Genomic DNA, 25,397 nt, shown 5'->3' on the forward strand with positions numbered 1-25,397 from the left:
GGTCCAATTCCTTTTTAATAACCGAAGAACTATAACTGCTAAAGCAATGAAAAGATAATTTACGCACTTACATTTTCTATTTATGTAACTATAGTTGCTTTGTATAAACTGAATTGTTTTCCACTGGAAATTCTTAGATCCTCTGGGACCAGGCTCAGTGTGAGGTGACACGCGTTAAAGCCCAGTCGACTTGACTTTTTTTGGTTTATTGCCAGTTCGCCTGGAACTTAATTGAATTCTAGGGCAGGAGGGAACTGGGCTATGCCTGTGGTAGGATAACTTCTTAAAAATTTATTTTTTAATTTCAACTTAACCCAAGCTCCTTGAGGATAGAAACTTGGTCCGTTTTGCTCAGTACTCTGTCCAACACTCACCGTGCTCAGCTTCGCGACATGAAGGAGCGCCCAGCGGTGCAGGGCCTCTGCCTGCGCTGGTACACGGTGCTGAGGGTAAGGTGTGGACAGGGCAAGGGTGCTGGTTCTCATGTGGGAGAAGGGGTGTGTGGAGTGAGTGCCTGCCTCGTTTGTCCTAGGGGCCGTGGATGGACTAGCCGGCCACGCTCTGAGTCCTTCACGGAATTGGAGATGACCTTGTTAAGATAGGGTTCTGATTGTGGGGGGACACAAGGTTATTAATTACTAGTTTTTGTTGGTTCGTTCGTTCTTTCAAGATCATTTGCTTGGAAAGCTATTCCAGAAGTAGTTACCAATCACAGTCTGGGAATAGGGCACAGGAGAAAGTGGACAGTTAGGAATCTGGACTCCTGTGACATGGAAATAAGTTGTTCCATCTGCATTTTCAGGTTTTAGCAGAGAAACCAGTGAAAGTGAAATCCAGCCAAAGCAGTTCGAGTGGTCTGATCTGCAGACTGGACTGGGTGGCGTTGGGATGGCGGAGAGGTTAGAGGTGAGGGGCGTTGGAAGGAAATGTTGAGTGGTGGAAAGGAATGAGAGAAATAGTAATTAGTTAATTATGACTGTGACCTTTTGGCCCAGGGGCAGTGTATACCAACGGGAGAGGCAAAACACCAGATCGCTGTTTCCTTCTCTGCTATCAAGTAGGCAAGATGTTCACTTACGTGATCTTAACTCTTTTTCTGTAAAACCAGGTCTGGTGTTCATTTTCATTTAGAATCTGACCCGATATTCTGTGAGGTTGTTTAAAAGGCATACAAGTCGCCGAAACCGGTTTGGCTCGGTGGATAGAGCGTCGGCCTGTGGACTGAAGGGTCCCGGGTTCGATTCCGGTCAAGGGCACATACCTTGGTTGCGGGCACATCCCCAGTGGGAGGTGTGCAGGAGGCAGCTGGTCGATGTTTCTCTCTCATCGATGTTTCTAGCTCTCTATCCCTCTCCCTTCCTCTCTGTAAAAAATCAATAAAATATATTTTAAAAAAAATTAAAAAAAAAATACTGGAAGGAAAGAGAACATCCACATTAGTCGTCGTGCAGACCCTGGAGGGAAGCTTTTAAGACAGCCCTCTCTGTTGTTACAGAGCATCATGCCCCTTGCCCAGTGCTTGGGTGCTGGAAGGGTGACTGCATGCACAAGAGATGGTATCAGCGGGCAGATAAGTTATAAAGTGCAGATGAGGGCAAGATAGCCCAGTCTTTTCTTTTTAAAGTGAAAACCTGGTGATGAGCTAGAATGGAATGAACTGTGGCGGTTGTAGAGCAAATGGGTAAGAAATGGCGTTTACTTTTGGTACACGAATTTAGCAAATTTGACGTTTCTAGACTGGAGTGCTTTTTGCAAATTTCCAGCCTAGAGAACCTGGGACACCAGAAATTAAGCAGTTCATTCTGGTCTTATATCTGGATGTTTAATTGGGCTTAATCTCGTCTGTTCATTTTCAGAGAGACCTCCAAAGCATAAACTCGAGTCCTTCTTTAATGCACTAGTATTTGGAGGACTTTGTAGAATGGTTCTGTTTTCTCCCACCTGACACAAATGGGTGCAGCTCTAAATTTACTCATTTCCTCCCTTTTTTCAGATTGTTAAAGGAGATGGGCTGGCAAGAAGACAGTGAAAACGATGAAACGTGTGCTCCCTTAACGGAGGATGAAATGAGAGAATTCCAAGTGATTAGTGAACAGGTAGGAAGACCCGAGTCAGACAACAGTTCACTCCCAATTGCCTTTTCTTAAAGCAGTGGGTTTTAAACACATCTTTGGGGGTTGGGGGTGTCACACAGTTTTCTTCAGGAATTTATTGGATATCACACTATAGGGCATCATCAGTATAAATACATCCATGTCTTTGGCACCAGATCAGAAGAACAGAGCGATTACATTCCATTGCTCTCCAACCCAGCGGGCACAAAGTTTTATCAGTTAGTTATTTTGCTATCAGCAGGGTTGTATCTGCCCATCCTAGTCAGCACACGATTTCACAACCAGTTATCTGGTCAGGCAATATGATACAATCCTTGAAACTACTGCCTTGTGCTGTTGGCGCCTGGTGAGTCTCTCCCAGTGCCTCTCCGCATTCAAAGCAGAGCCTCCAGCAGATGCACCAAGTGATCAGTGCACTCAGTGGGCTGCTGCTCCCCCAACAGCAATAGGCCTGGGTGCGTTGTGCACGCTGACGTTTACACAGCGGTGACATCGCCTCATGGTGCCTTCTTGAGAACATCCCGCCATTGATGCGTGACTGAACATAGTGGAATAGCCATCCCTCCTCCCCAAAGTCTCTCCTCATCCCCCGTATCAGTTCTCTCCCTCTGAAGAGGGCCCTGTAAACAGTGCCAGGCTGTGACTGACGACATAGCTGATGTGGCCTGTGAAGGTGTGTGTAGAGATTCTGATGGACATTCCCAGAGTGTCCAACGTTTTTATGAAAGAAAGGCAAAAGACTGCAGTTAGTAGAATGTACATTATTATTGTTGTCCGTTATTACTGTTTTTGTTACTATTAATTTCACATTGTATCTTTAAATAGTTTCCCAAGCCCCATAGGCGATCCCATCTCTCGTTTTCAGAAACAGAAACTAATTTTTCTAGTTTCTTAATCTCTGTGGTTAAGCAAAGGGCGGCTCTGTTTTACTTCATTACTCTCGTTCGCCTTTTTGTGTTCCTCGTTTGGACACCACGTAGGCGAACAGTTTGTATTCGGCTTACTCTGCAGCGTGAGCAAGGCCGACGGGCGTGCTCGCAGCCCAGGTGGTCAGTCTCTGGAGCTGAGGGGCGCTGGCTCCACGCGGGGGGTGGCGTCGGCTGTGTTTGGTCCCCTCTGCTCGGTGGTGCGGATTCGTTCCCAGCAGATCTTTTGTTAGATCAGTTGGATCAGTCACTTAGCTGTATTCAGCTAGTTTTCCAAAAACGATGTCGTAATCTGTGGACTTCACAGTTTTAACTTTATTGTATTTAATTATTACTCTATTCTTTTTAAAAAAAATATTTTATTGATTTCAGAGAGGGAGAGAGGGAGAGAGAGAGAGACATCCATGATGAGAGAGAATCATGGATCAGCTGCCTCCTGCACGCCCCCTACTGGGGATTGAGCCTGCAACCCGTGTCTGTGCCCTGACTGGAATCGAACCCAGGACCTTTCAGTCCGCGGGCCAACGCTCTATCCACTGAGCCACACCAGCTGGGCTGTCACACAGTTCTTCCCTTGATGGTAACTCTGGAGCATAGTGTGTCTAATTTTTTGTTTTTGGCATCTTAGCTGCAGAAGAACGGTCTGAGGAAAAACGGTATTTTGAAAAACGGCCTGATCTGTGACTTCAAGTTCGGACCCTGGAAAAGCAGCACTTTCCACCCCACGATCGAGAACGACGACTCGGAGACGAGCAGCAGCGACACGTCGGACGACGACGACGTGTGAGGCCGGCCCTGGGGCCCCGTGTGCCCGCCGCCCTCACCGGCCGGTGGAGTGCCAGGGAGGAGCTCCAGCTTACGTCGTGCAGCGCCCGTTAGAGGAGGTCTGGGACTTCGGCAGGAAGAGAACCGAGAAGGTGGTGGGGGCTGTGTTGGACATTTTCTTTGTACGTGGATGTTGTAGAAATGAGGACTGCGGTGGACCCAGCGTGGACTCCTCGCCGCAGCATTTCTCTGACTAGCAATGTGACGATGTAACGATGAGATGTTCTCATTTAATAATAAAAAATTGTGTAATGTTTTGCAAAGCTTCTGTCTTAAAATGTCCGGGTCTTAAGAAAAAGGCAGCTCGCACTGTTTGCCTGCAGAGCCGCTCTTCGCACCATGGCAACCCTCCGCCCCTTGTGCCCCCCCCCCCCAGCCCCCCAAAGACAATGTAGCATGTTGGCTGAACGGGCAGCGCACGGGGACGTCGGCTCCCGGCCCCGCTGTCGTGCCCGTCACCTTCTACAGCGTACGTTGCTCTTAGCCATTGGTAGTGCCGCGCCTGTCCCAGGAAGGACGCCGCCACGCTTCCTCCAGATTTTAAGACGTGGCTTTCCAGAGCTTTATTTGGGACGTTGTGCGACCAGGGTTTTCAGAGTTGATGGGAAGAGTTGTGGTGGGAAAACTTATTTTGATAAATTATTACGTGAGCAGAAAAGCTGATGACGCTGACTGGATCTGTCCCGACATGGAAATAAACTGGATTTTCAGAACCGTGTGGTGCTCTGGTGTCCGGGTCGGTCTCCACAGCGCTCCGCTCCGTCCCGGTCCCGGTGGCTGCGTGGGCAGGGCGCGGCCGTCCTCCGCGTGGGAAAGAGGTCGGGAAACGGCCTTTGGTGGTTGCGGCTTCACGCGTCTAAAGAGTGTGCGCCCCTGTGTTTCCCCCGCACATCGATCTGAGAGTCCGTTCTGTTCCCTGCTGCTGGGAGAGAGGTGGTTGTCTTTCTTCTTTATTTTGTGTGCCCACATGTCTGTTCGCCTCCCTCCCCACGCCCATCCATGCTTACGTATGTTCTCATCGTAAAGAGCAGGTCTTCCAGCGAAAACGTTCCAGGTTGCTCGTCAGGTTGAGCTCATCCTCGGAGTTTCTGGTTTGAAATTGCGTTTTCAGAAGACTCTGTGTTTTTGCTGTTTCCACCTCAGTCTCCTGCCTAGATAACCAGTCCGTGCATCTGACATCGATGCTCTCTTTCCGCGGTCTCACTCCCTTTCCACTCGCTCTAACGTGTATCTCCTGCCGAGGCTCCGCAGTTTTCACCAGAAGCCAGGCCTGTTTGTCCACGCCGAGCGGTGGTGGTGAGGGCATTAAAGCAACACAGCACGGGTTCACCGCACAGAACTCGGGTGGGTGAGTCACAGAGTGCTCGTCACTGAGTTCTCTCTGGAACACGCCACCGGCCGCCGCCAGTCCGTCCCCTGGTGCAGTGCTGGCCACGCGGGGCCCAGTGGCCGCTGCGGCTCCTCGGGCCCAGCCAGCACCGCGTGTGCGCTCGGCTCGCCCTGTTGGGTTAATGAACCTACCCGACGCAACAGGTGTTTGCCAGCACAGAAGGGCCCCGAGAACCTGGCTTCCATTTAAAACGTACCCGTGTGCTTTCTAAACAGCTTCCGGAGAAGATCTGTCATTCTCCGTTTCTGGCCTCCTGCTTCGCTGCAGGCTTCTCTGCCCCCATCCCCTCAGCAGTTCGCGGGGTGCCGGGCGCGGTGCCGGGCTGTGGTTGGGGCTCACAGGTGCGGCGGCCGCACAGCGGCCTGGTCCCCCGCCTTGAGGAGCACGCGGGGCTCCGATCCTGCGGGCCAGAGGGCAGGCTGTCCACGCGTCTGACTCGCCGTCTCGGGAGTGGCCACGGCCTGGACCGGGCTTGAAAGGAGGGAGCCCACCAGCACGGGAGCCGGCGAAGCTGTGCATCTCGCGTGGAGACGCTGCCCTGGGCCGCGGAGGCCTGAGGCCCCATTTACTTGAAAGTCAGTGTTCGTGGCAAGTTTCTCTTCAGCACAAACCACTTTCCCGCGGCATCAATTCACACAACACACACATCGAAGGCTGTCGTTCGGCAAGTGCTGACCTGTGAAACCTCACGGCCGTCGGGGGGTGAACGTGTCTCACCCCAAAAAGGTGTCTGGTGCCCTCCCCCCTGAAAGTCCCTCCCCTCCCCCAGCGGTTTTTGGGGGGAATGGAATGGGTTTGACGTAGCGTTTCAAGAAGTGGGTTTTGTGTTGTATTCGTAGGGTGATCTTTGTTTTCGTAAATGTCTCTGTTACAGTTGGAGCAAATCTGGAGTGTTGACAATGGTCAGGTTGGGCTGACGACATCAGCCTTCTAGAACAGTCAGAATTCGGGCTGAAGGGCCTGGGACCTCAGCAGGTGGAGGACCTTGGGAGGTGTTTGAGGTGTTGGTCTCGGAACACGCGCTCATCTAAACGTGTGAGGGGCCGAGGGCATGTCCTGAACCCCTTGTTCTGACCTCCGCCCCCCCACCGTAGTGAAGTGGACCCTCGCCGTCAGCTCCTCCGTCTCCAGCCTCCTGCTCACAGGCTTCACGAAGGCGCTTCACCAACACGCGCTGGCGGCGGGATTGGGCACCTGGCTTGGAACAGGCGCACACGTGCCCCGGCTGGCGTGCCCCGTGCTAGAGCGTGGGCTGCCCACGGGGGGTCCCGGGTTTGATTCCGTCCAGGGCACAGGCCCTTGTTGACGGCTGGATCCCAGTAGAGGGCGTGCAGGAGGCAGCCCGTGCTCTCCCCTCCCCGTGCCTCTCCCTGTCCCTCTGGCTCTCCTGCCTGGGCCGCAGGTGCTGATTGGCAGGGAGGCCAGGGAGGGAGGCCAGGCAGGGAGGCCACGGAGGGAGGCCAGGCAGGGAGGCCAGGCAGGGAGGCCAGGCAGGGAGGCCAGGGAGGGAGGGCGCTGGCTCCGGTGCCTGTGGCCACGGAAGCAAACCCCGCTCGGCCTGTAAGCGCCTCAAGCTCGGGAAAGCCAGCGTCGAGGACTCCCGGCCGCAGGCTGCCTCCTGGGCTGGCCCGGCACCGTCTCCATGTCCTGTCCCCGCTCCTGTCCACAGGGCCCGGCCCTCCTGGTCCGGTGGCCTCGGGGAAGGGGTCGCCCGTCACTGTCAGGAGGGTCAGGGTGCAGATCCCCAGCAGCGTCTCCGGAGCCTGGCCCTGGCCGGGTCGGAGGACAGGCCCTGCTGTGACCTCACTCCTGCCTCGGTTCCGAGTTCAAGTGGGAGCTGAGATGCAGGCTCTCGCTCTAGAGAGACAGGGAGCTCTGACGGCACTCGGTGGCTCCGTGACCCAAGGGAGAAACGGACCCCAGCGTGGGGCTGGTACCACCCCCCCCCCCCCCCCCGCCCCACCAGGAGAGGCCTCCTCGCCGTCTCTGCCAGGAGACCTGACGTTTTGAACCCTATCTCCCCGGCCGATTCTGGACCCGTTACCCGTGCTCAGCGGCTCTCGCCCCTGACAGGGCAGTGGGGCCCAGGACTGACTGAATTCTGCCCCCCGGAATCACGAGTCGCTAGCGGCTTCGCTCAGGGGAGGATCACCTGGTGGAGGTGGGCCAGACCCTGCGGAGGGGCCTGGGCTCTGGTCTGGGTCCTCGGGGCTCCCGCCTCCCGATGCAGAGCGAGCTTGTCCTGTGGGTGAGAGGGAGGCCTGTCACTGGCTCAGCCTGACTCCCCTCCCCGGCCGACGGGGAAGGAAAGGAAACCCCAATAAGGGGTTCTTCCCACTGTTTTAATAAAAGACAATGAACACCAGGGGGCAGCAAACCCCCGCCCAAGGGCCTGCAGACCCTTCCGCAGGCAAAGGACTGTGCTCAGCAGGACCTGGGTCTCCCCCGGTGTCCCTGGCCTGGCCTCCCGGGAAGCGCGTGGGCAGACCACCCCCCGGGCCCGACCGAGCCTCCTGGGCTTCTCCCGAGACAGGACACACCTGCGGAGAAGTGAGTGAGGCGGTGGATTCCGCACCTTTTTTCAGAGATCTGATTTTTATTCATCTTATTTGTTGTTCACCCTCACCCGAGGGTTTTCTCCATTGACGTTGGAGAGCGTGGAAGGGAGGGGGACAGAGAGAAACATCGATGTGAGAGAGACACATCGATTGCTTGCCTCCTGCCTGTGCCCCGACCAGGGTGCATATCCTTGACCGGAATCGAACCCGGGACCCTTCAGTCCGAGGGCCGACGCTCTATCCACGGAGCCACACGGGCCAGGGCGGCTGCTGCATCCTCAGGCTGAGGGGCTGGAGGTCCCCTTCCGAGCCCCTCGGGTCACAGGGCCGGCTGAGCCCTCACAGGGGACCGGACCCGGAGGCGGAGCCGGAGAGTGTCCCCGCGGGCCCGGCCCTGACCCTGAGGCACAGGGTGTCGCTGGTGGGAAAGCTGTGCTGCTGGCGATTCCTTCCTAAATCCCAGGCCCGTGTCCTCCGCGACCCGGGGTGACGTCTCACTAGAACCTTCCGAGGCCGTCACGCCGGCCAGCGGGCTGCGTCTGTCCTCGTGTGAGTGGCGCGTCCTGCGGGGGCTCCTGGGGGTCGGCCCCTCACCCCTGAGCTGGGGGTCGGCCCTCACCCCTGAGCTGGGGGTCGGCCCTCACCCCTGAGCTGGGGGTCGGGCCCCTCACACCTGAGCTGGGGGTCGGCCCTCACCCCTGAGCTGGGGGTCAGCCCCTCACCCCTGAGCTGGGGGTCGGGCCCTCACCCCTGAGCTGGGGGGTCAGCCCCTCACCCCTGAGCTGGGGGTCGGGCCCTCACCCCTGAGCTGGGGGGTCAGCCCCTCACCCCTGAGCTGGGGGTCGGCCCCTCACCCCTGAGCTGGGGGGTCAGCCCCTCACCCCTGAGCTGGGGGTCGGCCCCTCACCCCTGAGCTGGGGGCCGGGTCCTCACCCCTGAGCTGGGGGGTCGGCCCCTCACCCCTGAGCTGGGGGTGGGGCAGGGCCAGCTCAGTAACCTTCCTGTCCGTGTGACTGACACTTGGAGGAGGAACGTTCACTCTGTGACAAGTGACATCACAGAAGCGCAGCCGCAGCCCGTGTCAGCCAGGAGTCGTGTGAGCCGGTGTCCGGGGCTCCGTCCACTTTCTTTCTTTTTTTAAATATATTTTCATGGATTTCAGAGAGGAAGGGAGAGGGAGAGAGAAACATTCATGATGAGAGAGAATCACTGATCAGCTGCCTCCTGCATGCCCCCTACTGGGGATCGAGTCTGCAACCCGGGCCTGTGCCCTTGACCGGAATCGAACCCGGGACCTTTCAGTCCACAGGCCGTTGCTCTATCCACTGAGCCACACCGGCTGGGGCTCTGTCAGCTCCCGGTGAAACCGGAACCTGCTTCAATCGCCACCTGAACCGGCTCCTCACAGCAGCTCCCTGGGGCCCCGCACGAGGGCCCGAGAGCCCCAGGGGCCGTGCAGGGACCTGAGCTGACCTCGGCGGCGTCCCTGCAGGCGGGACAGGTAAGGACGGCGCTGACGGCCCCCGGGCGGGGCTGAGAGCTGGGCGGTGGGAGCACAGACCCCTGGGGGGGTGCTGCTGCTGTCCCTCAGGTGGGTGCTGGGTGCCACGTCCCTGACCCTCTGCTCAGCGCCGGAGGCTGGTCGGGTGCTGGGCGCAGCGGGCGGGGTGGGCAGCGTGGCCCGTGGTGCCCGTCCCGCCGACACGGACACCGGCCTGTGCTGCGCCCCAGGACTCGGCGGGCGACCCCCGCTCTCCGGCCCTCTCCCCTCCGGCTGCTGTTGTGCTTGGAACACCAGCCTCTGCTAATCTGTCTCTGGTTAGTCTCTCTTTGGAGTGAAAACACAGCCATGTCAGCTCACAGCGCCGCGGGGGATGTTTAGATCCAAAATAAACTGTTTTGTCAAAACGGAAAACAGCCAGGCCTCGGTGAACCCTGTGCCCTTCCGCCCGGACCCCCCCACCTACTCCCCCCCCATCCTTCCCCCACCCGGTGCACCACCCCTCGCAGGACGGCGGCCCCTCTGACGTTGTCCGGTCTGGACGTCCTGGGGGGACACGGAGGGAGGCTCCTGGCGCTGACCCGCAGCAGGACCCCACGTGGAGAGCGGCTACACGCAGCCGTGGGCAAACTACGGCCCGCGGGCCGGATCCGGCCCGTTCGGCTGTTCTATCCGGCCCGCGGAGCTGAAAGAGCGGAGGGTTCTCTTGCTCTCCCCTCCGCTCCTTTACTTTGAATTTATATTAGTTCACACAAACACTCCATCCATGCTTTTGTTCCGGCCCTCCGGTCCAGTTTAAGAACCCACGGTGGCCCTCGAGTCAAAAAGTTTGCCCACCCCTGGAGCGTTCGCACGGGTTCAAGCCTCGGGCTAACGAGGGCACGGTCCTCTGGTGGCAGAGCCCTCCCGGCACAGTTACGGCCGAAGGCTGCGGCTGTGAGCTTGACCTTGTGGTCCGAGCTGCGGTCCCAGTGGCTGCGTGAGGAGGGCTGACAGCGTCCGGCTGCGGCCACGGGTAGGTGGGCACATCGATAACGTCGTGACCGCCTCGCTCCGCCCTGGGCTCCGGTGATAGCACACGGACGGCTGGCGGGCGGCGGTGCTGTCGCTCCGTCGGAGAAGCGGCGCCGCCGAGACCCAGCTTCCTTGTCTTGTGGGTCTTTCCGGGGCCTTCAGCGCCCCTCGGGCTCACCTCGGCCTGGCCGGCGGGGCACACACACCACACGCCCGCCTCCGGCCTCCCCGCCCTGGCCTCGCGCTCCTTTTTGTTTTTAGTCTTTATTGTTGGAAGTATCACACGTGTCCCCTTGCTGCCCGCCCCCCACCTGCCCGTACCCCCTGTCTGTGCCCCGGAGCCAGGCACACAGCTCACCGCCCACCGCCCTCCCGCCCAGACCCGTGCTCTGTTCCAGCGTCCACGCTCCTCGGTTAGATTTGCCCTCAAATACAATGAAACCACCGGTGGGGAAAGTTCCGTTCACGGTGAACCCACCTCTCCCCGGCTCCTTTGGGTCAGGCCTCGCCGTCTGCAGGCGGGTTTGGACTTGAGCGCAGGCCAGGGCCGCAGCACCGTGTCCAGCGGCCCGTTCAGTCCCGGGGAAGTCGGTGAGACGGCCGATCCACCTGTGGCCGTGGTGCGTGCCCACCTGTGGCCGTGGCGCGTGCCCCCCGTGGCCGTGGCGCGTGCCCACCTGTGGCCGTGGCGCGTGCCCCCCTGTGGCCGTGGTGCGTGCCCACCTGTGGCTGTGGCGTGTGCCCACCTGCAGAGAAACAGGTGCCAGAGAATGAGCCCTGAGCCAGTATGCGGCTCCCCCAACTGCGTGCCGGGCCCCACCTGCGCCAAGTGTGAGGAGCCAGGCCCCTCGGCGTCTGCCTCAGGCGCGGCCCTGACACGACTCCCTCGCACCGGCTGCCCCAGAACCTGCCCCTGCGTCGGACGGCGGCCCTTCGGACGACCAGGGAACTACCCCCGGTTGAAGCACTGCCATCCCCACCCCTCGCTTCTGCACCTCCTGCTGTTTCCTGATGAAGCTTCCAGTTCATGGATTGTCTACTCGGCCTTTTAAAAGTGATCAATTTTTTCCACTTTTAAAGGTTTTTACTAGAGGCCCAGTGCATGAAACTCAGGACGGGTAGGGTCCCTCGTGGCTGCCGGCTGCCGCAGGGCCTCCCTTCCCTGGCTGCTGGCTGGGGCTGGAGCTTTCCTTCGTTCCACGCCACCCCCTGGTGGTCAGCACGCGTCATAGCGAGCGGTTGAACTCCCGAGGGGACACTTTGCATATTAGGCTTTTATATATATAGATTTTAAGTATATTTTTCACTGTTGATAGTATTACAGATGTCTCCCCTCCCCCCTTCTCCCTTCCCCCTCCCCCCGGTCTTCACCGCCCTGTGCCCGTGTCCGTGGGCGGTGCCTGTAAGTGTGTGAGTCCTTTGGTCTCTCTCCTCGCCCCCCCACCCCCCCCCCACACCGAGGTGTGTCCGTCCGTCCCATGCCTCCTGCTTCGGGTCTTTCGTTGTTTGTTCATCAGACCCCACGGATGAGTGAGATCATGTGACGCGTGTCTTTCTCTGGCCCATTTCACTCAGCACAACGCCGCCCAGGTCCCCCCGTGCTGTCCCCAAGGGTGCAGCTTTTTAAATTGATTTCAGAGAGGAAAGAAGAGGGAGGGAGAGAGAAACATCCATGATGAGAATCTTGAATCAGCCGCCTCTTGCACGCCCACACTGGGGATCAAGCCCGCAACCCAGGCCTGTGCCCTGACCGGGAATCGAACCCGGGACCTCCCGGCTCATAGGTCCACGCTCAACCACTGAGCCACGCCGGCCGGGCCAGGTGGTGGAATGTGATCACAGAGAGGAAGAGAGTGAACCGGAAGAGAAGAGAGTGAACCGGAAGAGGAACAGAGGGACCCGCCCTCCGAGCCGCAGCAGGTAACGGCGAGCATCCGGCCAGAGGCCTGGGTCCACCGTCCGGCTGGTGGGCGAAGGGCTGCGGGCGGGCGGGCAGGTGGTGGGACAGGCGAAGGCGGGCAGCCTCGGCCAGCGTCCTCCCTCCCGAAGGTGGTTCCGTGCGGGGAGCTGTGAGTGAGGGCGCATCCCGGTGTCTCCACCGAGGGCTGTGCCGGTCGATGCCGCTCAGTTCCCGAGTGATGGGCGTCCGCGCAGCCAGGGCCTCCAGCGCCGGAGGCAGAGCGGAGATGCCACTCCGTGTGCGTCCTGCAGCTCCATGGGGACTCAGGACTGGGGGGCCCGGGAGTCAGATGGGGGCCGGGGGACGCAGGACTGTGGGGGGGCGGGGGGACAGATAGGGGCCGGGGGACGCAGGACTGTGGGGGGGGTGGGGGGACAGATAGGGGCCGGGGGACGCAGGACTGTGGGGGGGCGGGGGGACAGATAGGGGCCGGAGGACGCAGGACTGTGGGGGGCCGGGGGGAAGATGGGGCCAGGGGACACAGGACTGTGGTTGGGCGGGGGTACAGATAGGGGCCGGGGGACGCAGGACTGTGGGGGGGGGCAGGGGGCAGATGGGGCCGGGGGATGCAGGACTGGGGGGGCCAGGGGACCCAGGACTGGGGGGTACAGGTGGGGTAGGCATGAGTGACGTGGCTGCACTTCACCTTGGGACAGAGCGTGAAAGGGGTCACTACAAAGGAGAACGTAGTCCCCCCCGCCCCGCCACCAGGGCCCGTGGGAGCAAGAAGGGGCCACGGAGCCCCACGTCGCCCGGTTGTGGGGGGCAGGCTGTGGGTGGCGGTTGAGGGGCCGCCCAGGGAGCGGCTTACGGGAGATTGTGCCTGAGCTGCTTGGTGAGGCCTGAGGCTGCGTGTGTGAAAGCGGGACGGGGGTGGGGTTGGGGGGTTGGGGGGCGGGAAGCTGTCTCCCAGGGGCTCAGGTCAAACAGTGGTGCTCCGGCTCCCTGGGGAGGAGGGGGGCGGGGTGCGCCCCTCGCTGGCCTTGCCCTGCTGCCTTCACGCAGGCTCTCTCCAGCCCCGTGTCCCTCTCGCCCGGGGGGGGGGGGGGGGGGGGGAGGGGGGCCCACGGCCCAGGAGCGGCTGGAGCTGCGCCCCGTGGTGCCAGCACGTTGGGTGCGTTTGCTGCGCGAAGAGCACCTGGCGGGAGCTGTCAACACCCAAAGGGGAGCCGCCGGGCCTCCCGCAGCGGCTGCTTGTGGGGGTCAGACCTGGGGTTCACTCCTTCCTCCGAGTCTCCTTAGAACGTCCTTCAGAAACTGGTTCCCAGAGGGATGGGCCTGGCTTCAAAGGCGCCCTTCTCCGAGCAAGACTGGGAGAAGCCAGGCTGACGGACAAAGCCGCCGACTGGGTGCTGGGATGCGGGGCTCAGCGGGTGAAGGGGGTGAAGGGGTGAGACCTCATGGGTGGATTTGTGTCTCTGGGCATCTTCCTGAAGTCTTTCACGTCCCTGTGTCCCCACGTCCCGTGGCCAGGCCGTCACATTCCCGGCGCCAAGGGGACACGTGCGGCTCCGGGGCCTCTTTGCTGGAACAACTGTCCCTGGAAACCCGGAGCACCCATCAGAAAGACGTGTGCACCCTCTGTTCACGGCCGCGCCGGTTACAAGAGCTGAGATCTGGCAACAGCCCACGTGCCATCAGCAGACGAGCGGATTAAAAGACTATGTTGCCCTGGCCGGTGTGGCTCAGTGGGTAGAGCATGGGCCTGCAGACTGAAGGGTCCCAGGTTCGATTCCGGTGGAGGGCACATGCCCAGGTTGCGGGCTCAATCCCCAGTAGGGGGCGTGCAGGAGGCAACCGATCAATGATTTTTTCTCATCATTGATGTTTCTCCCTCTCCCTCTCCCTTCCTCTCTGAAATCAATAAAAATATATATTTAAAAAAATAAGCAAGAGAAGTTGACGGAATTGCTGAATTCATATAAACATTTCCTCTAGACAAGAGCTACTTCCCCTAAAATTCCCTTCAAGATTAAAAAAAACAAAACTGTGGGAACATTAAAGGTTGAAGTCATTATGATTTTCTCCAAGGACATATTTTCATTTTTGTGTACAGACTGACTTCTTGCTGTGAAAGGTGAGTTTGTTGGCCCAGCCACACGGGCACGAACACGCAGTTCTGAAGATACTGACGCCCTTCTGTACCGTTAGTCAGTGTCAGCCCTGGACTCTGCCCAGGGCTCCCCCTCTCTCCTGGCTGCCCCCTCCCACCGCCAGGACCAACCCCAGCCCCCGTCTCCCCAGGACCCAGAGCTACAGGGGAAAGGGGACTCTGGTCCCATCTCCCAGGCGCCTTCAACACCCACCCCTTCGCCCAAGCAGCTTGGTTTCCATCTGTTTTATCTAATGGCCTCAGGCAAGGCTTTGTCTGCAGAAAGTATTCAGGGTGAAAACCATTTGAACACCCTGCTCAAGGTCAGCCCTCAGGCCCCTGCAGGTTTGTGCAGGCGGGATTTCAGGATTTCCGAGAATGGAGGCATTTCTCCCTAACACACCAGCTCCTTAGGAAGCCAAGTACCCGTCTGCCTCCTGTTGTCATTACCTGGCATCCAAATGGGCGACAGACACAGGCCTGCGGGTATGGAGACGACCCCTGACCCCTGAGCCGGCTCCAAATGGGAGGAGGCAGAAGGTGCTGGAGCCCAGGCTCAGGTGGAGGTGGAGGAAAGGAGTGGGCTTGCTCCGTGCCCAGCCCTGTGCCAGGTGCTCACAGTCCAGATCCGCTCCAATCCCATGAGAGGTGTTTCTTTGCTCCCTTCCCTCCCCCCTCCTTCCCTTCCTTCCGCATTTACTAAGCACCTGTCTGTGCCAGGCGCTGGGGCACAAAGGCAAAGCTCGTACCCCAAGACCTCATCGCCCCCTGAGAGCGTCATCCAGAAAACGGCTGTAACTGGCATGGGTGCAGGGTGCAGGGGGTGCCCCAAGGGACTCGGGTAAGGTTCCCAGGGGAGTTACAGCCGAGCTGGGACCTGAAGGACGAGGAAGGGCATTCACGGTGGAGGGAACTGCATGTGCGAAGGCAGGGAGGCAGGAAACAGCCCGCCTGGTCTGGGAACTGTGGGAGGGCCATGGAGCCCAGGTCCAGGAAATCTGCTGGGTGAGGTTGGGGTCCCAGAACCCACTACCTGGACCCTCAGCCTCCTCGACCTCCTTTGCCCCCAGCTGCCTGGTCAGGAAGAGCCGCCCCCGCCCCCCCCCACACACACACCCTCTTACCTGCACAAAGGGAGGCTGTGAAGCTGGAGAGAGGGAGGAGGAAGGAGGGGCCAGTCGGTGTGTATTTTGGATGGCTTCTCAGAAATCTCCTCCTCCTCCCCCTCTGACACCATGGCAACCAGGTGGCAGCTGGGGGAGCCGCCTGTGAGCTGGGCTGAGTGGAGGGGGAGGTGGGCTGGGGGGAGCGCCCTCTGCTCCCCTCTCTGAGCCTCAGTTTGGCCTCTAGACTATGGCACCACATGGCCCCGCCCCCTTGTGCTCAACCCAGGTGCCCCAGGAAGCGGAGGCCCAGGCTGGACTCAGGAGGGGGAAGGCCGGGAGGGGAGGGCGGGGCTGGGGGGCCTGCACCGTCCTGCAGCTGGGGGCTCAGCCCTGAGCCACGTGGCCTGCGCTTCCCACCCAGCAGCCTGCCTGGTGCGCCCACTGCACTGTCACTGCCCAGGAGCCCGGGGAGCGGGAGGCAGGGCCGAGGCACAGACACAGGGATGGGGCTCCCTGGGAGCCCGGCAGGGAGGTCTAGGGGTCCCCCTGTGGGCACAGGGCTCAGCTGCTCCCAGAACCCGGTCAAAGCCCCAGAAGGAGGGGCAGGGAGGGGTCCGTGTCTTGGGGCTGCTGCTCCCATGACGACAGACTGGCCTCCACCAACAGGAACACGTGCTCTCCCTTCTGGGCCAGAACCTGAGGTCAGGGTGTCAGGGCTGTGCTCCCTCGGAGGGCTCCAGGGGGTCCTGCCTGCCTCTCAGCTTCTGGGGGCTCCTGGCAGCATCCCTTCCATCTCCACGTGGCCCCGCGCCCTTGTTCACGTGGCCCCACCCCCTTGTTCACGTGCCCACTCTCAGGTGACCATCCCACGTGTTCACGTGGCCCCGCCCCCTTGCCCACGTGCCCACTCTCAGGTGACCATCCCACGTGTTCACGTGGCCCCGCCTCCTTGTTTATGTGCCCACTCTCAGGTGATCAAGTGGCCCTGCCCCTTTGTTCACGTGACCATCCCACTGTTCATGTGGCTCCGCCCTCTTTGGACCTTGGCTCAGGTCGCCACCTTTGGGATCCGAGTGCTTCCTGGTGCGTCTCGATGGCCCTTTGTGCCTCACTTTGCAGCTGGTTCTCTGCTCGGCCGAGCGCTGCCGCAGGACAGGGCGGGTGAGCCGTCCGTCTCGGGCTGCGTGGACGTGAGGCACAGCTGGTGAGGGCAGAGTCCTGGGTGACCGCCGAGGGCGAGTGGGAGGGACAGGCCGTCTGTCTGCTTCCCCACAAAACGTGCCAGAGCGGACGACATCGCGAGGGCGAGCATTAGCACCTGTCCCCCAAGGCTCCAGGCCATCGTGAGGCCCTGCCGCGCTGTGGGCCAGTTAAAGGCGAAGAGACCACGTCTCCGTGGGTGGGACTTTGGGACTCAGAGGGAAGGTGGCACAGTCCTCCCGCCGCGTGGATGTGATGTCTAAGGAAGGTCGAGAAGTGACCGTGGCACTGGGCTCCCGCGGCGACATCGATGGGCGGGTCCCTGAGCTGCGAGGACTGTGGAGAGTCAGGAGGGAGCTCCTGCCCTAAAGGAGCTTCTGCATAGGGTTGGGGTTCGCCTCATGCACACGGAGGTGGGTGACACCGGCATCGCCACCTGCACAGGCATGGAGGTGGGTGACACCGGCATCGCCACCTGCACAGGCATGGAGGTGGGTGACACCGGCATCGCCACCTGCACAGGCATGGAGGTGGGTGACACCGGCATCGCCACCTCACCTGCCAAATGAGGAAGACAGAGGGGGTTCAAGTACAGAGGGAGTGTCTCCCGGGCCACGCAGGCCCGGAGCGTCTAGGAGAGGGACCTGGACGTGGGCTTTGGAGAAAGTGGGGATTTGGTCTGGGAGAGTGTGGGCATGTGACTTCCAGGCTAGAGGGCACCTAGGGGTGCATGGAGTGATTGGGGTGCTCCAGTGGTTTTACGGCAAAACTGAGCAGAAGGTAGTTTTCATATACACCTGCCCCACACCTGCACAGCCCCCCATCCACACCCCCCTGGGGTGCACCTGGTACAACTGAGACCTTCCCTGACACGTCCTCACCGAGAGCTGGCATCAGGCTCCCTGTCTGTGCGGCAGACCCTGTGGGTTTGGACACATATGTAAGGACTGTACCCACCACCATAGTGTCACACAGCAGTTCTCCTGCCCTGAAAGCCCCCTGCACGCGCCATTCACCTCCTCCCTGGGCCCAGGCACTGCCTCTCTACCACGGAGCCGGGAGCACTGACACGTGACTATTCCAGATTGAGATGAGTGTGTGAAATCACCGATTTCAAAGATTTAGGACTAAAGACATACGTAAAACAGCTCAATAACTTTTATATTAATTACATGTTTTAGCTGATCCCCTTTTGGGTCTATTGGGTTAAGTAACATAGATGGTTAAAATGAATTTCACTTGTTTCGTTTGCCCTTTTAAGTGGGGCGAGAAGAAAATTAAAAAATGACGTCCATGGCCACGTTACGTTTCTTGGGACAGCCCTGCTCCAGTGCGTCCACCCCAATGCTCGCCTTCCCCCCCAACCCTCCGAGGGAGGAAGGTTCGTGAAAGGAGGTTCCTCGATGCAGGTCCAGCTGACCGGCTGCTATGCACGGACGTGCGTCAGGAGACAGGTGGGTCTCCGTCCACAGTGGCTTGACCGCCCGGCTAACGACACGCTGCTGGTTTCAGCCAGGAGATCGAGCCGTTTGTCTACAGCAGCGGTCGGCAAACTGCGGCTCGCGAGCCACATGAGGCTCTTTGGCCCCTTGAGTGTGGCTCTTCCACAAAATACCACGGCCTGGGCGAGTCTATGTTGAAGAAGCGGCGTTAGAAGAAGTTTAAAAAATGTGGCTCTCCAAAGAAATGTCCATCGTTGTCCTGTTGATGTTTGGCTCTGTGGACGAATGCGTTTGCCGACCACTGGTCTACGGGAAGCAGGCAGCCTGCAGTCTCGCCCTCACCCCCTGATGTTTGCTCGTGCTTCTCAGGAAGCAGCCACCCAGGAACGAAGTCAAGCCGCAGGCGCAGCTTCCACCACGGTGGAGAGACATGGGCGGAGCCAGGGCTTTTATGGGGCGCCAGCACCTCCAGTTTAGTCACTGAAGGTGATTGTGGGTTCATGAGCATCAGAGGCCCCCACTTAGAGTTTGACTCCTCGCCAATGAGATCCCGATGAGCCCCGGGAGGTTTGCTGCTGATTTGAGAGGTCAACTGGCACACACCCACGCATGCATGCACATACAGTATGTATGCATGTATGTATGTATGTATGTACGTGTGCATACTCTGAGTGTTCCTCCTTCCTGGAAAGTGATTGAGCCCTACAAGTGGGCACGTGCGGTCTGGGTTCTGAGAAACCCGCTTGTTCCGAGAATATTTATTGGGGTGACAAGCCTGGGTTAGGGCCTCAGCGTTGGGTACGCAGGTCAGCACATTGGTGGCTCTCCGGGGCTGCCGAAGATGGTCCTTGAGAGCACTCGGCCTGGGACTGCACAGGAGACCAGCCTGAAGGGAACGGGAGATGCCGGTGATCCTGCTGAAGAGTCATAATGCGGGGCGGGGAGGGGGGGGCCGGTGCTGAAGGGTCATAATGCGGGGGGCCCGGGCCACGGAGCCACAAGACTGGGTGTGAGCGTAGGAGCCGCCATTTGGCAGCTGCGATGACCTCCAGACGTTGATTAGTGTTGAAACCTATAAAATAACGATGATGTTAGTAATAACACAAATGATACCCCCACTGGTGTTGAGGATTTGAGCTCACACCTGGTTAATAAATACCTTGCCTACAGGAAGTGTTAGTTACAGCGCGATGGGGCAGCGTTTTTTCTAAAAATGGAACACAATAAGCCCTCTGGCGTGGCTCCGTGGTTGACTGTCAACCGACGAACCAGGAGGTCAGGGTTTGATTCCCGGTCAGGGTTCCATTCCCCGGCTGTGGGCTCCATCCCCCGCAGGAGGTAGCTGATCCATGATTCTCTCTCTTTATTGATGTTTCTCTCTCTCTCTCCCCCTTCCTCTCTGAAATCAATAAAAAATACATTAAGAAAAGGAACATAATAAAACTGTAATAGTAAAACCCACTGAACATTTAATATTTTTGGATTATTCTGAAGGCACGTTAGGGCTTTGGCATGCCCTGTAATGCTAAAGTGCCACCCAGTTACCCCAGAAGATATGGGGGAGTAAGCGGACGGTTTAACCTTGGGACAAATAAAAACCCCCTTTTCTGCACGGGGTGGACGGGGGCCTGTGCTGCCCTTGCTTCCCGGGTGCTGCTCACTGATAACCCAGAACGGAACCAGCCGCCTGGCGTGTGCAGCAGGTCCCGGCAGCTCCCGGGCCAGGCCCGCCCCGGGACGGTGTGTGTTGGAGGTGAGCGAGGAGGAGGCCTAGGGTTTGGTCCAGGTTCGCTTGTGCTTGGTGGTCTCCTGTGGCGGCTCACAGCGGGCGAAGGCCAGTCATGACACAGACACGAGTGGGCACGGGTGCCTGCCCTTCCTTTTCATCACACGAGGGTGCCCCTGAGCTCGTGGGCCTTGGCCACCTGGTAAGGGGGAAGTCGTCAGCTTGAAGAGCCCCCAGAAACATGTTCCTTGGGCACAGAAGGCACCCCTTCCCCCCATCAGACTCGGGGTCCGGCGCTGTGGGTGCGCCCAGGCCGGCGCGCTGCCTCCTCCCCGGGAAGAATCCCCCCGCGGCTGCCCGGGCGGACTCAGCGCCTCCAACCACCGCCCGGGGTCCTGTCTGCTGTGGACCCCGCTGTCCAGGCGGGACAGAGGGAGAGACAGCCCCGGGCACCCCGGTGGGTGGGTGGGGAGTCCGCCTTCGGCCTCGCACGTCCCTTCTCCGTGAGTCCGCTTCCAAGCTGACCCCGCGGGCGCGCGTCTCTGAATGAGTCGTATCGGCGGCCTTAGGTTCCCCGCAGCGGGCGGCCCGCGGTGAAGGCGGGAGGGAGGCTGGAGGCCACGCAGGCAGCTGCCGCCTTCCCGCGTGAGGTCAGGGCCTGTGCAGGGTGACGGCGCTTCCCGTGGCGGGTCCTCGTCTGTCCTCCGGGAGCCACGACTGCATCCACGTTGCCGAGAGGACATCGCTGCCCAAACGGCTGGTCGTCTTTCAGGAAGGAGGCCGCCCCGGTTGTCAGAAGGGGGTCAGGATTCCGTCTGTGCCCGTTTTCATTAACTGCCAGCTCCGAGCTCCCCCGAGCACCGCCGAGCTCCCCCGAGCACTCCCGAGCTCTCCCGAGCACCGCCGAGCTGAGCACCACCGAGCTCCCCCGAGCACCGCCGAGCACCACCGAGCTCCCCCCGAGCACCACCGAGTTCCCCCGAGGACCACCGAGCACCACCAAGCCGAGCACCACCGAGTTCCCCCGAGGACCACCGAGCACCACCAAGCCGAGCACCACCGAGCTCCCCCGAGCACCACCGAGCTCCCCCGAGGACCACCGAGCACCACCAAGCCGAGCACCACCGAGCTCCCCCCCGAGCACCACCGAGCTCCCCCGAGGACCACCGAGCACCACCAAGCCGAGCATCACCGAGCTCCCCCGAGCACCACCGAGCTCCCCCGAGGACCACCGAGCACCACCAAGCCGAGCACCACCGAGCTCCCCGGAGCTCCCCTGAGCATCACCGAGCACCGCCGAGTACTCCAGAGCACCCCCCCACCCCCCGCCACAGCAGCGCCGCTGGAAGACGAGCGGCACCCGGGCCGGTGACCCAGCACCTCCTCCACCCGCCGGCTCACAGCGACTGGGAGGCGGCTGTGCTGATGGCCACGGTGCAGAGCCGGGCGCGCAGGGGTGAGTGCAAATCCTGGGTGTCGTTCACTCGCTGCAGAACCGCGGACTAGTTGCTCTTGTATTAGCTACAGCGGAGCCGGCCGCGAAACCGGGCTTCTCCCGAGCTCGGCCCGGTCCAGCGGGAGCTCATTTCCAGAGAACAGGCTCCTGGGCAGCGGGCGCTGCTGCGGGCGCCGGCGTTCCCTTCGACACGGTTTCCAAAGCCGCGTGGGCGAGGAAAGTGTGGGAGCCCACGTGGGAGGTGTCCATGTGCGGGGGGTGGGCCATGTGCGGGGGAGGTGTCCACGTGGGGGTGTCCACGTGGGGGTGCCCACATGGAGGTGTCCACGTGGGGGTGTCCACGTGGGGGTGCCCACATGGAGGTGTCCACGTGGGGGTGCCCACATAGAGGTGTCCACGTGGGGGGTGTCCACGTGGGGGTGTCCACGTGCGGGGGTGGGCCACGTGCGGGGGTGTCCACCTGGGGGTGTCCACATGCGGGGGGGGAGGGGTCCACCTGGGGGGTGGGCCACGGGCGGGGTTCAGGCCAGGACTCGGGTGCACCTCCCACTGTCCAGGGCTTAGCAAGCGGCCCCCCGACTTGGAGGGAGCGCGGGAGACGCGTCTGTTAGAGGCTGAACTAGCGCCGCCACCTCACACGCCGTCCCACGCTCCGTGGCCCGTGGAGCAGCATTTGTGTCACACGCAGGGGTGCAGGTGTCTGCTCCTGGCTGGGCGGGGCCTGGCCTCTCGGGCCCCGTGCACTCCCGGAGGTTCGTGGGCCCGGCTCCCCGGAGGTTCGTGGGCCCGGCTCCCCGGAGGTTCGTGGGCCCGGCTCCCCGGAGGTTCGTGGGCCCCGCTTCCAGGGCAGAGCTGCCTGGAGGAAGCTTGTGGAGGTGATGGCGGGAGAGGGAGGGGCGCATGCGTGTCCTGGGGCTGCGGAGCACCCCACCACCCACTGGGCTCAGGGTCACAGCCGCTTGTCGCTCAGCCTGGAGGCTGGGCGTCCACGGTCGGTGTCCGCGGGGCCGCCCCGTACAGGCCCTGGGGTCCTTCATGGCCCCTGCGGCTCCAGGGGACTCCAGTGTCCTGTCCCAGCTCCAGCCTCTGCTGCCCCCCATGGCCGCTCGCGGTCTGTGTCTCTTCCGGCACCCACACTGGGCTCTTCCCTGTGGTCTCTGGTAATTCCATCATCACTGGGCAAAGGTGGGCACAGCGGGCGGTGCAGAGCCCCTGAGGAAAGCCGTGAGCCCAGAGCAGCAGCCTGGCTGGGGACTCGGCCTCCTTCCCAGTCCCCCAGTCCTCTCTGTGCAAATGGGTTCAGTGCGAAGAACATGCTTCCCTCCGGGCGAGCGTGATGGGTGAACGTTAGCGCAGAGCGTGGCGCATAGCAAGCCCTAAATTAACGTTCATTACAGTCCCCCAGCCCTTGCAGACTCCTGCTTCGCTTCTCTGTTCTTCCTGTGCTTTTCCCTCTTTTGCTAATTTTTATCAACACAAGGATTTTCATCTTGCATAATCCATAGCTCTCATTAACCAGAAAAGAAACTCTCCTGGTGATAGATCCGATTATATTAGAACTAGAGGCCGGGTGCACGAAATTCGTGCACGGGTAGGGTCCCTAGGCCTGGCCGGCAATCAGGGCTGATTGGGGGCTTTCCTTCGTTCCACGCCGCCCCCTGGTGGTCAGTGCACGTCATAGCAAGTGGTTGAATTCCTGGTCTCCCGGTCGAACTCCCGAGGGGACACTTTGCATGTTAGCCTTTTATGTATATAGATTTGGAATAAAGGAGTTTCCATTATAGGGAGAGAGCCAGACCGTTAAGGACGTTAACTGCTGAGACAGCGCATAATGGTGAGCGGTGAGGAGGGGCCACCTCTGGGTGGCCTCGGAGGCCCTCTCCCAGGGCCTGGGCGAGCTGGGCGCGGCCTCACGGAGCAGGAATGACCTGCCCCGTTTTGAAGCAGAAGCTGATCAGCCAGGACCCACTGAGGCTGTGGGCCAGGCTGGCCTCGTGGGGAGAGAAGGACGTCAGAGCAGCCAGGCTGCCGTGTGACGGTCCCTACTGATGAGTCACGTTTCATCATTTCTGCGAGTGGATGCCGGAGAGAGGGCTGTTGTCCCAGGAAACCACTTTATAAAAACTGTTTATTTGGTGGAGTCTTTATGTTTAACGTTTGTACCAAACTGATTTCTGATCGATGACTCACTCCTGACCTCCAGGGCCTGCCCGAAGCAGGGCAGCGACACTGATGCCGACTGAGTCCATCCCAGGGCCTTGTGAGCTGGGCTAAGGCGGGATTTCCGGAGGTTTCTGTGAGCGCAGCGTGGGGGGGGCCGACCCCAGGTGGGGGTGATGGAAGGGGAGACTGCAGGGCCTGTGATGGTCTTGCTGGAGCCGGCAGGCGGTCTTTGTAATCGCAGGGTCTGTAGGGAAAAGAGCAACAGTCTCGCTGGCTGTGTGGTACACATTTCTGACAGTTTAAACGTAAACTTTTACCTGAAAGATAGGCCGGGTTGGCGAAACGGGTTCTCCCGCAAAACAGCTCCGGCCCAGGGGCGGGGCGTGGCCTGCAAACCCACAGTCCAGGCTGGAGGTGGGCCTGCAGGCGGCAGTGGAAGTGGTGATGCAAACTTGTAAATGTCGTCTTGACCCAGGTTTTTTGTGTTTTTTTAAAAAATATTTTTATTGATTTCAGAGAGTAAGGAAGAGGGAGAGAGAGAGAGAAATATCTGTGATGAGAGGGAATCATAGATCAGCCGCCTCTTGCAGGCCCCCCACCGGGGATCGAGCCCACAACCGGGGCCTGTGCCCTGACCGGAATCGAACTGTGACCTCTTGGTTCATAGGTTGACGCTCAACCGCTGAGCCACGCCAGCCCGCTGAACACAAATATTTAGATGTCCCCGTGGTTTCTGTGAAGAAGGACAACTCCACTTTTAGTCCAGCTGTAATGTCAACGGGTACAATTTTAAACTCCCTGCCTGCAAACACACGCACGAGAAACGAGCATTTGTGTAAACACCTCCGGAAAGTATTTTTTAAGGACACGCGGACCTTCTAAATCGTGCATGATGAGGTGGTGGTTGTTTTTTTTAGATTCTAAAGTAAAAGGGTGGGAAAAATATCTTCTCAGCTGCATGGTTAGCTGGGGCCCAGTGCTTGAGCCTCTCACCCGTGTGCCCCTGGTCCCTGGCGTTGCTGGCGAGAATTTAGACCGTGTGTGTGCCACGCCTTGCACGGTGGAGGACGTGGTCCTGAGTTACAGCGCTGCCCCAGGGGGACGAGGGCTGCTTCACAAAGATGCTTTGAAATGCACCCCCTCGAACGGATCCCCTTTCTAACGGGCGATGCGGCTGCGTGCACTGAGCCGAGCAGCGTCGTCTTCCCACACCCGTTGCTGTGCGTCTCTTTCCGGGCGTGATTGCACATGGATGCGATTTCACTTCCCTTTCTCTACTTCTTTCTAGGCAATGCTTTTTCTTTTCTTTTTTTTTTTAAAAATAAATTTTTATTGTTCAGATTATTACAGGTGTTCCTCTTTTTCCCCCCATAGCTCCCCTCCACCTGGTTCCCCACCCCACCCCATGCCCTTACCCCCCACCTCTGTCTTCATCCATAGGTGTAAGATTTGACAATGCTTTTTCTTAAATCCTCACCTGAGGGTAATTTTTCCATTTATTTTTAGACAGCGTGGGAGGGAGGAAGGGAGGGGAGAGAGAGAGAAACGTCCATGTGAGAGGGACACATTGGTTGGCTGCCTCCTGTACGTGCTCCTCCCGGACGGAGCTGGGGGTGGAACCTTCAAGCAGGGACGTGCCCTTGACCAGGAAGTGAATCCTTGACCCTTGGGTCCTCAGGCCAACACTAACCATGGAGCCAAATGGCCAGGGCAAGCAAGACAAGACTTTTTTTTTTTTTTTTTTTTTTTTTTTAACAAAATGCCATTAAAACCACCGAGGGGCCCTAGCTGGTTTGGCTCAGTGGATAGAGCGTCGGCCTGCGGACTCAAGGGTCCCGGGTTCGATTCCGGTCAAGGGCATGTACCTTGGTTGCGGGCACGTCCCCAGTGGGGGGTGTGCAGGAGGCAGCTGATCGATGTTTCT

At 59.7% G+C, this 25,397-nt stretch overlaps 1 protein-coding gene across 3 annotated transcripts in view; it reads left to right on the forward strand.

The window, feature by feature from the left end:
* Positions 1–4,582, forward strand: part of GPBP1 (GC-rich promoter binding protein 1) — a 54,812-nt gene extending 50,230 nt beyond the window's left edge. For all 3 annotated transcript variants that reach the window (XM_080680989.1, XM_080680990.1, XM_080680991.1), the window contains 2 exons: positions 1,994–2,096; positions 3,669–4,582. In XM_080680989.1, the coding sequence (XP_080537115.1) occupies positions 1,994–2,096; positions 3,669–3,827 (262 nt within the window). In that variant the 3' untranslated portion in view covers positions 3,828–4,582. The remainder of the gene's footprint in view (positions 1–1,993; positions 2,097–3,668) is intronic.
* The last annotated feature ends 20,815 nt before the right edge of the window (positions 4,583–25,397 follow it).

Source organism: Plecotus auritus (assembly GCF_963455305.1).
Source record: "Plecotus auritus genome assembly, chromosome: 7".
Lineage (NCBI taxonomy): Eukaryota > Metazoa > Chordata > Mammalia > Chiroptera > Vespertilionidae > Plecotus > Plecotus auritus.